Source organism: Natator depressus, chromosome 12 (assembly GCF_965152275.1).
Source record: "Natator depressus isolate rNatDep1 chromosome 12, rNatDep2.hap1, whole genome shotgun sequence".
Taxonomy (NCBI): domain Eukaryota; kingdom Metazoa; phylum Chordata; order Testudines; family Cheloniidae; genus Natator; species Natator depressus.
In genome coordinates, this window is record NC_134245.1 from 14,221,347 (window position 1) to 14,238,717 (window position 17,371).

General features: G+C 42.9%; 1 protein-coding gene across 2 annotated transcripts in view; it reads right to left on the reverse strand.

Annotated features, from left to right (window-relative positions):
- The window catches only part of RBL2 (RB transcriptional corepressor like 2), a 59,520-nt gene extending 47,230 nt beyond the window's left edge, over positions 1-12,290 (reverse strand). Inside the window, exons 1-2 of one of the 2 annotated variants that reach the window (XM_074968609.1) lie at positions 12,160-12,290; positions 4,207-4,337 (exon numbers count right to left, since the gene is read on the reverse strand). Coding sequence is in view for 1 of the 2 variants with exons in the window: in XM_074968607.1 (XP_074824708.1) it covers positions 4,207-4,337; positions 7,373-7,558 (317 nt within the window). In the remaining variant the exon portion in view is untranslated. Of the gene's footprint in view, positions 1-4,206; positions 4,338-7,372; positions 7,599-12,159 lie in introns of those variants that run through there. The other variant, XM_074968607.1, reaches the window with a different exon arrangement.
- Between the last annotated feature and the right edge of the window lie 5,081 nt (positions 12,291-17,371).

Genomic DNA, 17,371 nt, shown 5'->3' on the forward strand with positions numbered 1-17,371 from the left:
ACAGGTAAAGAACTTCCATTTCTTTTTCGAATGCAGGGGCCCTATGTGTATTCCACACATGGGTAATTGTTAAGCAGTCTTCAAACAGGAGAGGGTTCAAGGATACAGCTGGTATAAATGTCTGTAAAAGTACTGTCCCGACAGATGTATGTGCAGAAGAGGAATGGACTATTCCTCTTCTGCAATATTTTGTATAATATTTTGTGAAGGTCTGGATGGAGCTCCAGATAGTCATCCTACAAATGTCCAGCATAGGTACTTCTCTCAGAGATGCCACTGAGGTTGTTTGTGCTCTACTGGAATGGATTCCCACTTCATCTGGTAGAAGAATGTGTGTCAACTGATAACAAAGAACGATGCAGCCAGAGAGCCACATAGAGTCTCTGAGAAGTTAATGCTTGTCCTCATGATTATTTATTGCTATAGCAATAAATAATCTTGGTGATTTCCTGACTGGTTTCTTTCTTTCCGGATAGAAAGACAAAGCCCATCTGACATTGAGAGAGTAAAGTCTCCTCTCCTCTTTGAAAGTATGAGATTTTGAAAAGGATACTACTGGCAAGTGAATAGGCTGATTCATATGAAACTTGGAAATTACCTTGGGGATGAATTTTGGATGAAGTTGAAGGGAAACCTTCTACAGTATGGCGTATGGCAAGTCAGCCATGAGAGCACTTAGTTCACTTACACTTCTGGCTGGTGTGATGGCAACTAGGAAGGGGACCTTGATAAAAAAGTGGGACACTGAACATATCAGTGGTTCAAAGGGTGGTCTGGTAAATACTGATAGTACAAGGTTGAGATCCCATTGAGGTGTTGGTTTCACCACCGGTGGTAAATGAGACATTTCAGGAATCTGATTGTTGTTGGGTATGTAAAAATGGAGTGGCCTACTACCAAATAGAAGGCACCAACTGCTGCTGGGTGGATCCACAGCAAACTAACAGAAAGCCCTGAAGTCTTCAGGGACAGGAGACAGCAGGAATAGCTGCTGATTCTAGGGACAGCTGGTTCCATTGCATCCAGCCTGAAAAATGCCTGCATTTAGCTAAACAGCATTTTCTGGTGGATTCTTTTTCTCCTCTGATTGAGGACAGACTGCATGGTTGCCGAACACGAACAGTCTACATCTGATATCCATCCAACAACCAGTAACATGAGATGAAGAGAGTTTGGATTGGGATGTTTGATTTTGCTGTTCTCCTCAGGTGGCTTGTTCAGGAAAACAGGAGGGCCTCGGCTCTGGATGATCAGCCTAGTGCTGCTCTGAGGCAGTACAGATGGAATTTTCTTGTTCGCCTGGGAGGCAAACAGATCCCAAGATGGTATTCTCCACTGAGCCAAGATGTCTTTTAGGACATAACTGTGTATCTCCTATTTGTGGTTTGTAGAAAAGTTCCTGCTGAGATTGTGTGCCAGAGCATCCTGCACACCTGGAAAAAATGGTTACTCTCCTTCTCGTAACTGTTGTTTTTCAAGATGTGTTGCTCATATCGATTCCAATTAGGTGGTTGTGCGCAGCATGCACATGGGAAAGTTTTTCCCTGGCAGCAGACATCGGCTGTGGAGCCCCCTGGAATGGCGCCTACATGGCGCTCAATATATGACCCTGTTGACCCGGTTCAGTTCTCAGTTCTCTCCTACCCCCTGCACAAGCCAGAACATTCTTTCTCTGGTTAAAAAATGAGCCTACCTTCTCGTTGGCCGTGTCTGTTGTTCTAGATGAGCCTTTGCTTCCTTACAGGAGGCAAGCACAGATGGAACCTCTAAAAGGTATTGGAGCCTCCCACGTACAACTATCCAGGGGGTCGATGATAAACAGTGTCTTGGTGTCTCCCAGCCAGTTGACCCTTCATATTGGCTCTACTGCGGTTCATGGGATCCATATATTAGACATCCCAGATCCGTGCATGAATTGCACCTACCCTTTTGTCCTAGCTGATGCCACCAAGCTCCGTTGGAGTACACTGAGAAAGAAACTGAATCAGATCCTTCAGTACTGATGGTTCTGATGGGCATATCATCCTCCTCACCTGAGGAGGCAATCACTCCATTATTGCCATCCCTGCATAATGACCACAGGCAATTCCAGGAATTTTTCCAGACAGTTGTGACTGAACTCAAGATCTGTCTTGAGGAGATACATGACACACATAATAAACTCCTGTGTATAGGGGCAGTCCAGTTCTGGAACTGGTGCATCAGAAACCACATTGTACTCCGGCAACATATTTTCGTCTTCGAGTGATTACTCATATCGATTCCAATTAGGTGTGCGCACATGCCGCATGCAGAGTCTTCCGAAAGTTTTTCCCCTAGCAGAACCCATTGGGTTGGCCGTGGAGCCCCCAGGAATGACGCCTCCACAGCACTCAATATATGACCCTGCCGACCCTCAGCTCCTTCTTACCATCAGTGACCGTCGTTGGAACTGCAGCGACTTACTTAGCAAGCTCTCCTCATTTTCCCTCTGAAACAGCAAGGCCGGGCAGCGTCCTCCATAAAGGTACACCTTGCTGCTATATCGGTTTTCCACCCGGGAGCATCTGGATGCCCCATCTTTGCCAACCCTATGGTTGGTCGGTCCCTCAAGGGTCTGGAACAGCTACATCCCCAGATCAGACAGCGTGTGCCCACGTGGGACCATAACCTGGTCCTCTCCAGACTGATGGGGTCCTCATTTGAACTGCTGGCGACTTGCTCCCTTCTCTCTCTGTCATGGAAGGTAGCCTTTCTGGTCGCCATTACATCAGCAAGGAGGGTGTCTGAGTTAAAGGCCCTTACCGCTGACCCACCCCATACAGTTTTCCACAGGGATAAGGTGCAACCTCAGCCAGTTGTTCATAGCAGTGGCAGACTGGATGAAAGGACTCCCCTCTCCTCAAAGTGGTTTCTTCTGACAATGAAATGTGTCAGAGGAGGACTGGACCAGACAGGAAAGGACATTGTTGTTAGGGCAAAGTGAAAATATCCTCTGGTGAGGTAAATGTTTCAGTCCATCATGGAATTTGCATAGTCCCAGGGGTCAGGACCAACAGATCCAAGGCATGCAGGGGCACTGTCTTAGAGGCAGATCACGAAGGGGATCAGTTCTTATACCCATGAGTATGCGCCTTACTCTTGTAAGAGGCACGAGGCAATGGTTTCTGAGACTTACAGTTTTGGCCTCTGCTCCGGAACTTGTGCTCAGAAAGGTGCCTGGATCCGACTGGGGAGACTATACTAAATAGACTATAAAAACTCTAAAACATTAAGAATACTAAAAACTACATACAAATATATTTACACATTCGGAAGAAACAATGTCAAGATTGCTTCGGACTCAGAGGATTCTGAATCAGGCCATGCAGCAGTAAGGAACTGAAGAGACGTCAATCTGCCCCACCCCTTATATCCTCAGCTTGGAGCACAAGGAGAATAACTGCATAGCCACAAAACAAAAGACACTACTTGCTAGAAAATTCCAGTCTCAGGTACCTAGAGTGTGTGGAATACACACAGGGACCAGAATTCAAAGATAACATCTTTCTACTGTTTGAAGGAGAAAGAGTGTGTGTGCACATGCATGTGTGTAAAATTCAAGAAAATGTCTCATGTGACTAGAGCAACTTAATAAATTCTCACTTTCATTTAGTTATTACCACTAAGTACTTGAGAAAAATCAAGACAAGAATATGAATATTATGTATTAAACAGGTAGTTCAGCTTTTACTTGATTTTACCAAATAACCCCCCCCCAAAACACCCCCACACACCGCTACTACTTTTTATGGGCCTGCTTGTGATTCCTGAGGTTGAAAAGCCAGCCTCAGAGATAGAACATGCTCTGTTACATGCTAATGATTCAGGTGAATTGTGTGACTAGATATAAAATCACAACAAAGTCTGTTAAAATTATTTTAATCTTCTTAAACATCCTCATTCAGAATGATGGAAAGTCTTTATTAAAGACAGAAACTGCCTTTAACTCATGATAGTGTTAAGTTATATTGCAAGACCTTTGTTCTTAGACACCGTGCCCTGGTCTACACTGTGTAGTGTACACGATCTGGCAGGCAGTGAAGACATACCGTGTGTCAAAATGCAGGAAATAAGAGTGGGTTAAAGATAATTTTCAGCCTTCACTCTCAATTTCTAGACCTTTGCAGGTGAAATGCAGTCTTTTACATTTTAACAACATAGTTGCACTTTTAAATGAGAAATTACCTCTGTTCAGAACAGCGCAAGATTCTTGTTAAGGATACATAGTTTCCCTCGACTGTCCCTCTGCTCACAGTTGGGACTGCTTTTCTGCAAGCCACATATAAGGCACATGCTAGCCAGTGTAGATCATTCCCCTGTGAAATTAAACATTACGCCATTTAAAGGATACACTGAAAAATATTTCTTTTACTTCAGCTATGCATCCAATATAGAGAAAAAAGCAAAACATAATCCAGGACATCTCAAGGGAAAGTTTGTAAAGCTTAACTCAATTATTCAAAAGCTCTTCCTAGTTATAAGGTAATGAAGGAATTTTAAAAAAAATGCTAAAATTGGGTAACATCAAAATTACTAAAGCAACAATTAACTTACACTTACCAATTTCATGTTTAAGCCAAATTTAACATGGGGTATTTTGCATGCTTTTTTACTTCTAACAAGAGAAGATTATTTTAAATCTTCTATCATCTTGTGGATATGAGAGCAACTGCTCCTGGCTACTAGAACATTCTTCTTCCCCAAATGATTTATGGCAACTGTATATTGGAGTCTGTTTCCATCTACTTGTATGTCTACTTTACACAACTGAATGATTACCCATTTATGTGACCACCACAAAAATAAACTCCTTTGACTATACTAAAAATTGTTCCTAAGGACACATGTTCATTTTTCCTCAAGGGCTAAGAATGAACGCTTTCAAGTTTGGGCTCTCCAGTCTGGCTGCACCCACAATCAATATAGTTATAAACTTATACACTTGATCCAGTTTCATGTGTCTATTTCAGCAAGGTAATTGAAAGTGTCACACAGATGAGATTCAAGGCATTTTCTAGCAGTGGGCACATATGTCCTTGTGTCCTGTCAGGGAATATCTTATTGGTAAGTCTAGCACGTCACTCTCAATGTTCCATCTGCAATATATGCTCTCTACCAGAGCCATAATTTTCCTGGGCTGCCTGCCTGCAGAAAGATGTATTAAGATGAGATAAACCTATTCCTGATAAACAATCAGTACAAAAAAAAACAAACAAAAAAAAAACGTGGTAGCAATTTAAATAAAATCATAACACCTCAATTGACAAAGTACAAATCAGGGAAATCCTAACTGCATACAGCAGACAATGGATAAAATGTGTTGTGCAGTAAGCTACTTTTTCTGCTGACAGTGAATTGTTTGCAGTGTCGTTGTAGTTGTGTTAGTCCCAGGATATTACAGACACAAGGTGCGTGAGGTAATACCTTTTATTGGAACAAATTCTGTTTGGTGAAAGAGACAAGCTTTCAAGCTACACAGATTTCTTCTTCAGGGAGATGTTTGAAAGCTTCTACCTTCCACCAACAGAAGTTGGTTCAATAAAAAAATATTACCTAACCACCTTGTGTCTCTGACACTGAGCTAACATTCAAAATCTGGAATTGAGGTAACAATTTTCTAAATTACCAAAAAGTTGGTTTTAAATTTGGTGCTTTGACCTCACTGTTCCTTTCCAAATAAATCAGGCTTTTGATGCATGGTAAGAGGTATTGTATTATGTGGAAAATGTCCCCTTAACTCAGCTTTTCTTGGTTTTCTAACCTTTGTAGTTTGGTGATTTTTTTTTTTTTAAAAAACAACTTTTTTATAAGAAGTATGTAACGGAAGCTGGTATTGCACCCTTTGAGTCTGGGAATTAAATCATCATATGCTGGTAGGGCACAAGAAGCACAGGGTGCTGGCTGATTGCTTGTATCTTAATTCTCCTTTAAATATATTTTTGCATATGAATAAAAAAAGTTATATTTGCACAGTAAATTCTATTTAATTGCCATCCTAGTGTATTCAGATATACATATTAACACTTTTCTTTACTGCCATATTTATTTTTTAAGAAAGATACCAGGTAGAAATATTTTTCAAATAAATCTGAATCTCAGCGTCAGGGGATCAAATTTAAAAGCTGAGTTTCCCAAAATTGACCACACAGATGTACATGCACAATTCTGTGCTAGATCACACATAGAAACTGTGGTTATTATGGTACTGCAAATATTTGTATGTCCAATAGGTACCTATTTATATAGCAATAGGTATGTGTGCATCTATCAGATTTTCATTCAATCACAGTAGCTGAGTAAGCAAACTGGATGCGTATATTTTGGAAATCAGGCCCATATTATTTGTTTTCCATTATAGCTAGACAGTTTGCCAACCGCACTGGAAGAACAGTCAGTTTTATTACTTAAATTTTGAATTTTCTTTCTTTTAGTATCTGTGTCCTTGAGTTCTGAATTTTTTCTTTACTTTATTCTGTTGTTTAATCCAGAAACTAGTGTAATATGTGAAATAAAACCTAGTTCAACATTTAGTAAAACACCAACACAAAAAAGTACTTTATCTGGATATAATACACAATAGCTGAAAAACATATCTGCGCGAATCACCAGAAAGTACACTATGGTAGAATCCCATTAGTCCATATGGGAACATACACTGTAAACTACTGAATTCTGAAAACAGCAAGGCAAAGAACCAACACAGAGACTGAGGATACTGCATCACACAATGTTAATTTATAAAAAACACTTCATACCACCAGCAAATATTCCACATTATATTTTATAAAAGCAGCAAAGCTTTAGACTTTGTAGACTTCAGCTAAACTCCCCACTTTTTAAACAAAGGTTTAATAGACGAGAAGAAATTTGTATTAGACTCTGTTGAACACATTTTTGGGTCTGAGGAATGTTGCAGAAATGGACACATGGCAATTTTAAAGGAATTGGGAGAGAAATATCCCGGTTTGCAAATATCTCAGGCAGGACTGTCGAGTTTGGTCTCGATTAGGGAAAAGCTGGAGCCTCAGGTTAACACATCACAGGTCAGGGAATCCAACCCTCCTTCCCGCAGGGGGCAACCACTAACATCCTCGCCCCCGCCCCCCAAGGAGAGGGACCTTAGGACTCCTGCCCAGAGGGCTACGGAGCCATTTCCTGACGCTGGGGAGGAGAGTCTCTGAGGCAACAACACAGGATGCGATTCCCAGAGCGTTCCTGGTCTGGACAGGGTCGGTCACAGAGAGCCCACCTCCCCGCAGCTAGCCCTCTGCCCCGCCCCTTACCTCCGCCCCTCCCCCCTCAGCTTGGTCCCCCCGGGCCACCCCTCACCTCGGACCGCCCCCCCCCTCACCTCCAGGGTGTAGTTACGCTTCATGCCCTGGTAGCTGAGCCAGGCCTCGGCCCGGGCGCGCTCGTCCATGTTGAGGCTGCTGCAGAGTTCCTCATAGCGCTGCCGAGTGCCCCACTCCTCCGCCGCGGGGGAGGCGGCACTGCCCCCGACCCCCGCTTCAGCCTCCTCCTCCTCCTCGCCCGGCATCCCCTACCCCGTCACTAGAGGGCAACGCCGGCCTGCCTCACACTGCGCCTGCGCCGGCCAGGAGCTGCGTTCGAATCCAAACACCCGGGCGCCGAGCTTCGGCCCCACCCTGCATCCTCATTGGCCGGGCGGGGAGCCTCTACCACTCAACATGCTCCTTGTGGGCAGGCGCACTACACTTCGCCCTACGCAGCCGCCGGCGGCGGCGCTTCCATGATCGATCCCAGCAAGCCGTGTCAAGCCCCGCCCCCTCCAACCCACAGCCAGGCAGCAAAAACTACCACTCCCAGCATGCACTACGATGGCTCAGGCCTGTTGCTGCGGGGAGGCGTTTTTCACGCGCCGCCTCTATCAGGGGGCCTCTGGGGCCCGGCCGCAGCCAGCCGTCTTGCCAGCGCCCCCGGGCGCTGTGCCCTGAACTAGCGCCGCTTGGGGCCGTGAGCGCGGCGGCCACGTGGCAGCGCCGCTGACGTTTAACCCGCCCCCAAACAGAGGGCAGGTCTCCCGCCGGCCACCCCCCGCCCCGGGGCAAGGCCGTGTGGAACCAAAGCGCGGGGTTTCCGTTTGCTGAATTTCAGCCCGGTCCGTTGTGAGGGGAGGGCACGCAGTCCTGTTTCGCCAGGAGACCAGGGACTCTGGCATCAGAACGGCTGGGTTTTACAGCGGGCTCCCTCGGTGCCTTGCTCTGGCACCTTGGGCAAGTCACAGACGTCTTAATCTCATTCTTACCAGCAAGGAAAGGAATACTTACATACAGTACCTTGCAGGGTTACATGAAGTTAATGAGTGTTCACTAAATGCTGTGAGATTTGCAGCTAGAAGGCACAATAAAATTACTAGGAGTCTTTCCTCGGGCACAGTGAGGCATTCAATTAGTTAAAAAAACAATTTACAGAAAATTGACCCCCTCCCCCCCCCAACTTTTTTTTTTCTAATGCCAAATGAAATAAGCCAGGGGAATTCAGTGCCCCAAATAAGTTTTAAACTTTTATGAAGAAGAGGTTCCACAGTTATAGGCAGTAACTGTTAATGGTGTATGAAGTCTTTCGTTTCTGATTTCAATTTGGCTGCTTGTTGATAGTGATCAAAAAAGTCATTACTATCGGTCAGTCAACATGAAATGAACTGGTAGGTCTCCATTTTCAGAGGCTAAGTAGTCACATAAAAAAGTAAATGCCCTACTAGTGGCTCTTTTCACTAAGACTAGACAGGGAAATTGAACAACCCTCTCAATGAAGTTTAAATACTGAAAATCAGGGAAAGACCAGAACCTTTGAGACCTTTGCTATGAAAGGTGTTTTAGCTATGTCTGGTCTTGTACTAGTCAAGTTTCATGTCTAAATCACACGTATTAAGAACTGCTGGGATGATTTTATACATAAAAGTGAAACTGAAAAGCAGTGAAGGGTGATTTGTGTAGCCCGAAACAATTTATCTTCCAAGAACTAGATTTGACATTTTTAGTCTAGTCTAAAAACGCTAGATGGCACCAGAGAATTAATCTAAACAACATGGAAGATTACATAGCAACTTTTGTTAACGTTTACTGTGACTCAAACCTATAGTACCTACTGTAGCAACATTTTCATTTAATTCAATAGTATTTTAGAGCCGAAATCCCCCTGAAGTCAAGGAACAGAGTCCCGTTCATTTCAGTGGGAGTTGGATGAAGCCATGGGACTGGAAGACTGGGCTCTAATATGCTAATTCTTAATAGACTAGTTGGGAGCACAAACTAAATTTACCTTAAAATATGACTAATGGGAAAAGAACATTTCCTTTTAAAATAGAATGGTAAGATTTTCATATGGCCTTATATTCACATGACTAACGTGAAATTTTCTCCTTTCTAACTGAAATTTTCAATGCTTGATTTTAGTCTGGGGTGATTCTCCTCCCTCCCCCCTGTTTGAGCAAGCTGATTTGGGGGGTGGGGAGCTTAAAACCTTCTGCTCTGATCACTCAAAATGGCTAAACCTTTTCCATTTAAGGTCCTGATCCTGCAGATCCTCAGATGATGTTAATTGCCATAGTTCAGTTGACTTCAGCTGAGCTAGAGCAGCTTACACAAGTTGAAGATCAGGGTTCATGAACAGTCCCACTGAAGTTAGTGGAAATATTATTCACAAAATGCATAATGTGAAACACATTAACAATTCTTTCCAGGATTAAGGCCTAGATGTTCAAGATGAATAGATCCTCACTGAAAATTACCCAATAACTATTTACAAAAATAATAAAAACAAACCCGAGTTAGAAAGTTAAAAGTATTTTAAAATAGAGTCATATTCTCCCAGTGTGGGGGCAACCTTAAGTGAGGCAAAGTCTACATAGCTAGCTCTGTGCCAGCCAGAAAGGTGTGCGCCAGGGGCAGCTGTTTTATGGCTTTCCCGTTAAGCTACATATACAATATTATTCTCAAGAAAAAAGCAATTATAAATATTTTTCCACAATGTTTTACTGACTAATGATAAATATACTAACTGATCATTTCCACTGACAAGTCTCCCTTAAGAGGGACATTTAAGAGAAAATATTTAGACAGAAATCAAGATAACAAAAACAACATAAAAGGTCAATAAGCCATGGGTCAGAAGTAAGGTTGTTGTGTGGTGATGAAATATGCATATTTCCCTACCTTTCTGTGAGCCTGGGTTTTGTAAATGAGGTGATAACTACATTGTTCTCACTTAGCAACCATAACTATGTATTTTTAAATAAAGTTTTGTATTTTAAAATATACAGTATCTACCTTCTCTATAGATATTTCAAATTATGTATTGAAATCTTGTTGCTCTTGGAAAAGCAAGTTAATCTGCTAATATGCACAAAGCTCAGTTGTGCAAAACCAGATCAACACACAACTTTAAAATATTAGGAAAAACAAACCTCATTTAAAATTTTAATTGCTTAACTCAATTCATTGTGTCCCTCTAACTCACTCCTCAGTGCCATCTAAGGCCCTGTCTACACTAAATTTTCAGCTACCAACACTACTGTACTGTTGCAACCCCCTAATGTAGACACTGCTTATGTCAATGGAGTTCTGGTCCATGATTAGGGCTCCTAGATGCTACTGCAAATAAATAATCATAGACTTTCCATCCCAGAAAGGGCCCTGGGAAAGACTGGGAATGACATTTCTTACAAGACCACCGGGTGGGTACAGGGAGCTTTGGGAGCTGATGGGGTTTTTACATGTATCACATTGTTCCTTGGTTTCACTTCCAGAAACAGCTTAACCTCTTTGAAAGCAATAGTTACAAATTGAATTTTTCCTCACAAAATGGCATTTTAAAACTCAAAGCCATATGTGTCTAATACCGTAGAGCAACTAGTGCACCTAGCCTCATTGGTGATTCTACCAGAAATTGTGTGGCAGAGAAGTCAGTCAGATAGCTCAAAAATCCTTCATACATGGCACTACTTTGTGATTCTATTTTATAGTAGCTTCTGCCAGGTTGGTGATCTAGTTGAGCGACTGCAGTGACCTAGCTATGTAAACCAAATGGGTTGCAATCTTGAGGGCCAAGGTAACAATGTCAAAATCTTTGCACTGGCAGATGACCGAGCCCAATCTATTCATCAGGGTAGCAAGAGAATCAATTTAGGGGCAGATTTTGAAGTAATGGCTGCTACCTTACCATCTACCTTGGAGACTAAGAAGTACTTCTCAAAGGAGACAGGATACTTATCAGTCATAGCTTGGTCCAGATTAGGGTAGTCCAAGTCAACCAATTCTTGGAGACATTTGTGCATGGGGAAAGTAGTGCATACCTAGGAATGTTTTGTCCCAAATATGATTCTTAGCATTTCCAATGTCGATTTGCGTCATCAAGGTAGCCAGTGCTTATTGCAGTGTTGCCAACTCAAAGTTTTATTGTGGGTATTGCAATAAATGTTTTACTTAAAGCCTCAGCTCCCAGAGGTGAGTATTTCAGCTTTTTTTTTTTTTTAAGCAGTAAGTTACTAGCCCTTATGTTTGCTGAGAAAAGCTTGAAAAATGTGATCGGCATGCACCCTGAAGGCTCAAAAAACAGAATGCAAATGCAAAACCTTTTAAAAAAAATCACCATTTTCTTTAAAGCCAATCATGACTTCTTGGGGCCTGACTCGTGATTTTTGAATATTTGGGGCTGGCAATACTATGACTGTAAGGGTTTGTGTGCGTTTGGGAAGAAGAGGAAATTCCTTACTTGAGTCTAGAATATGTGTGTTGGGTAAAGTGGGAGGTAAACCAAAGTTATGTCTATACTTCAGGGCCATGTGCAGAGTACAGATGCTATATGCCCAGCTAGCAGTGTAGATTTGAGGCATGGCTTATGCGAGTAGATTAGAGCAGTGGTTTTCAAACTTTTGATGCCTGTAACCCAATGGAGCTGGGGATGAAGGGTTTGGGGTGTTGGAGGGGCTCAGGGCTGGGACAGAGGGTTAGTGTGCGGCTGGGAATGGGGCAGAGGGTTGGGGTACAGGGGTGAGGGCTTTGGGGTGCGGGTGCAGGCTCTGGGATGCGGCCAGGGATGAGGGGTTTGGGGTGCAGGAAGGGGCTCCAGGTTTGGGGGGGCTTAGGGTTGGGGCAGGGGATTGGGGTATAGGCTTACCTCAGGCCGCTCCCGGTCAGCGGTGCAGCAGGGTTCTAAGGCAGGCTTCCTGCCTGTCCTATCACCACGGACTGCGCTGTGCCCTGGAAGCAGCCAGCAGCAGGTCTGGCTCCTCGGTGGAGGCGAGCAAGCACCGCGCAAGCCCGCAGGCACCGTCGCCCCCCCAGCTCCCATTGGCCAGAAACTGGCCAATGGGAGTGCAGAGCCAGTGCTCAGGGCGGCAGCAGTGCACAGAGCCCCATGCCCCCCCCCGCAGGAGCTAGACCTGCTGCTGGCCACTTCCAGAGCGCAGCGCAGTGTCAGAACAGGTAGGGACTAGCCTGCCTTAGCTGGGCAGCACTGCCGATGGGACTTTTCATGGCCCGGTCGGCAGTGCTGACCAGAGCCGCTGCGACCCAGTGCCTTACATTCCACGACCCACAGTTTGAAAACCACTGGATTAGGGTACCTAACATGTCAGAACACAAGGGTATATACCCTACATATCTCTCTACATGTCTAAGCAGTGCTTCCCACACCTACACTACTTCTTTTTAGCAGTATAGTGTCCCGCTGCCTCTCCCCTGCCAGAGTCTTTCCTCACTACAGTAAAAGGCTCCCTCCATTGCAAAAGTGCAGAGCTGAGCTATAGCCACTCATTTTGTCAGAATAGACACAATTATGATCAAAGCAGCAGGAAACACCTAAGATGGCACAGCAGCAGTCACAGCTGAACTGCAAGACAGTCTGAGGAGAGGCTGCCACTGGCAGGAAGACATGGTAGAAGAGAGCCCCTATCTAACAGGACTCCCTACTGTTGGAAATAGAGTAGGTAACAGGATGTCATCTCCCACATCCCAGAGAAGAGTTGCAGAGGTTGCAGGAGGAACTGTCCCCCATCATCTTAGACTGAAGTGAGGAAAGAAACAGCCAAAATCTCTCGTATACATAAAGGTGGCAGTAAAAGGGACGCCCAAAGCACCTCTTACCTGGGGCACTCACATGGGGTTTTGCACTCTTAGCACGTGCTCAGAGATGAGTTGGAGAGCAGGCAGGGAAGCAAGTTTTTTCTCTTACAGAGGAATCTCAGAATGACCCTTTCACCTGGACTTTCTGACATACTCTTTTCTGTTTCTCTTGGATTGTATTCCTTCCTTCTCTTTTTTATCCATCATCCTTCCACCTGAGGGAACTGGAAGAAGAAAAGCAGAGAGATGAAGCACGGGCTACCTGATTCCAAGACAATGACAAAAAGACACAAGGAGAGATTAGTCTCAATCTGCCTTATTTATTTAAATTAACTTTCTTGATAGGTGGACATTCCATAGTCTCAGATTCATTTTAAGGCATGTAGGAGGAGGCTCTTGTACAGTGGTAATTTTGTTTTCCGTTATCTTCTAAATTGTTTTAAAGTAGAGTCCACAATGTTGAATTTTATCCAAAATTAAAAATACAGAAATAACAGCATTTCCAGGGAAGAGAAATTATTCAGAATGTAGACATCCATCTCCATGTCCTCCTTGTTGGTCAGCCCACATCACCTCAACCAAACTCACCTTTGAGGAAAGTTCCCTTAATTGTTCACTTTTAACTCTTGATGGAAATACTCTTTTCTTCCCTGCAAGTGTATTTTAATTTTGTACATGCCTTCAAAACCAGCCATTTAAAGTTGTTCCACAGAGAGCAGATCCTCAGTTGGGGTAAACTGTCATAGCTCACTGACTTCAATCAGAACTATGACAATTTACCTCAGTTGAGGATTTGCCCCTGTGCTCTTGTTCATGTCATCAACATATTCAAGTGCTTAACCAGATATGTTTCATTACCTCAAATGGAGTAGGATTTTGTCTTTAAAGAGTACACCACCACCTTTGTTCATGCACTGAAACAGAATCCAGTGAAGGAACACAAAGTTATTAGGCCAGATTCTCTATTTCGTTTGGTTCCTTTTACTCCACCTGAGTGGAAACCTCCCACACACATCCAGCAGGGGATACCTCCACATAGGAGTCTCCTCAGAAGGAATAGTGTTGACAGAGCCAATTCTCTACACCTCCCGTCTGAACCAGCAACATGCAGTGAAGGGGGAGTGTGTCTAGAGCACAATGTGCTCTGGTAATCCCCAACTGACGTACCGTCCTTAGGCAACCAGTTACCTGTATGCCTTTCCACCTACCCCTGGAATGCAGTGAAAGACGGATGCCATAAACAATCTGGCCCAATGTGTTTACTTGGTCTAATCTGAATTCTTTCCTTCTGACTCGAAAATCTTGTGCTAAACTCCAAGACTTTCCCCTGAAAATAAACCAACCAAACAAAAAATCACCTTTGCAAACCTCTCTGTTTTGTCCTTGTAATCTTTACATTTCCACTGAAAGCTTTTAGCATTAGAACATCTTTTAGTACTTAAAAGTAAGTGTGAATTACACCTGTAGCCATGTTTATTTGAAATATGGTCAGTACTTAATTGCAACATGCAAGTTCTGCTTCCTCAAGGAAAGTTTAATTGAAACTTACTTGTTTCAGAAGAAACATTTAATAATCAGAAATAATTTTATTTGTGGTGTCTCAATTTTACTAGAATTAGACTATTTGCATTTCAAACCTGTGGTTAAAGAAAATTATCAGGACTATTAAATTCTAGAATCAGAATGCAGACAATGCATTTTAATCAGCTACCACTCAATTCAGGAAATCAAAACTTTTTTATTGTCCTTTCCTCTGAGGTGGCTACAAAGAATGGCTCTCTGCTTACTAAAAATAACATTACCATGTTAGTTAGCAAGTCAGAAAGCTATTTGCTGCAGTGTACCGTCATCTACATTAGGAATTATTTCACTGTAGCTACACAGATGCAACCTCTCCCCTCTCAAAGTACATGCATGGCACTGGTATATAAGTTGAAAACAGGGTAAACTGCAGTCGTTCAAATCCCACTTTACACCAATGCAGATTCTCTACACTAATACTGGTATAGCTAAACAGTGCAAAAATTCCTACTGTGGACAAACCTTAATAATCTTTACAATGCAAAGTACGTATTATGCATTACATCCCAAAGTGCTGTATAAAATATCAGATATACAAGCCATACACAGATCATTTAATCTGCCTCTTAAATGCAGCCAATGCTAAGGTGAAACATTTTTTTGACAGTGTAGTGGTGGTGTAATAATTTAGGGGAGGAAGTGAAGAATACCATATCCAGTTGAAATTGCAGCGAGAGTTTAGGTAGAATTAACATCTTGGGCTGGAATTTTCCCAAAACAGCAATTTAAAATCTCATCTGGTATATCAACACTATGAGCCTTGAATGACCACTGATATTCATGACTTGTTAATCAGGTGCACTTAGCTTCCTGAGGTGCTAACTCCATGCTAGGATATTGCATCAGTACCAATTTACAAGACTGTCACTTCATCTGTACATATACAGAGTGACCAGATGTCCTGATTTTATAGGGACAGTCCAGATATTTGGGGCTTTTTTTTTTTTTTTTTTTTTTTTTTACATGGGGTCCTATTACCCCCCGCCCCACCGTCTGTCCTGATTTTTCACACTTGCGATCTGGTCACCCTACCTATACACTGCGTCTGGGAGCATGCTTCCCAGCTTGAATAGACACGAGCTATCTCTGCTCAAGCTGGCAGGCTAAAAATAGCTGTGTAGCAGCACAGGTGGCAGTTCAGGCTAGCCGCCTGAGTGCAAAACCACTCAGAACTTCTGGGTACATACTTGGTCAACTAGCTCACGCCACTGAATGTGCTAGTGCTACCCCTGACTACACTGCTATTTTTAGTGCTCTAGATCAAGTAGAGCTAGCAGGTGTCTGCCTGCTCAAGCTGGGAAGCATGGTCCTAGCTGCAGTATAGAGGTACTCACTGAGTCACCAACACCACTGCCTACACCAGTGGTTCTCAAACTTTTGTACTGGTGACCCCTTTCACATAGCAAGCCTCTGAGTGTGGCCCACCACTTATAAATTAAAAACACTTTTTAATATATTTAACACTATTATAAATGCTGGAGGCAAAGCGGGGTTTGGGGTGGAGGCTGATAGCTTGCAACCCCCCATGTAATAACCTTGCAATGCCCTGAGGGGTCCCGACCCCCAGTTTGAGAAGCCCTGGCCTACACAATCTGCATATTCTCTTTCAAGTACTGATCCTTCTACAGTTTAACTTGTGAGAGATCTGAAAGGATTACATCCAAAGATGGAACAGCTACAAATCATATATAATTTTCTTTATCAGCTGCTTTGAAATGTATGACTGTTTCTTCTCAAATGAGCCCTTAGAAATAAAAACAAAGCTACTGGAGCTTCTGCAGGATCTCCAAATTTAAAATAGGACAATGACAGGTTAAGTAAATTAGGTATACATTCATCTGAAAAAGGAGTAACAGAGAGCACACTCAAGACCTAGAGATAGGATTCAGATGAGAATAGATAAGATGGATGCCACTGAACTAACAGTGAGCAGCAGACTGAAACAAGAAGGCGCAGACAACTAGGGAGCGTACAGGAAAAAATATATTTATCCTGAGTGGCTTAAACTAAAGGGAGCAATAGCAGCTGCAGCTGCCAACGTAATCAAAAGATTTAGACAAGCACTTAAAAGGTAACAGGATACAAAAGCAAAACAGATTGATCGATTTAGATGGACATTATGGCTCTCCCAGTCACATCCACCTTCTGGCCTAATATTTTACTATAATACTAGAAATAAATGGCTTTAAAGCAAATCAAATTTTGGGCCTAAACCTTGACAGTCTCCTCTTTCCTAACAATAGCTATCCGGTGGCATATTTCAAAGACTGTGTGGCTATTAATGGTTTATTTTGTTTATAGGACCAGAGTTTTATTTTCAGTATAATTTGGCTGTTAGTTTCCCTTCAGATTTTCATAAAAATCAGAGATTAAGATTCATAAGGTTATCTAGTGCCTTTCCCTAGCTCTGCAGGGTGTGATATATCCTTCATGTTTTAAAATTACCTTATTTTGTGCAAAATAACCTGATTTAAAAAAAAAAAATTAACTGTTCTTGGTTCAGCAAGTTATCTTGTTATAATACCGTCTCTGAACAACACTGAGAATCAGCACAATACCCATATAAATGCTACAGGAAATAGGCTGAACTGGATTCGCTCAGAAACAAGGGAAGAACACCAGTAAAGTTACTATTAACTAATTCACAGAATTTGTATGTAGTTAAATAACCTTGACTTGAATTC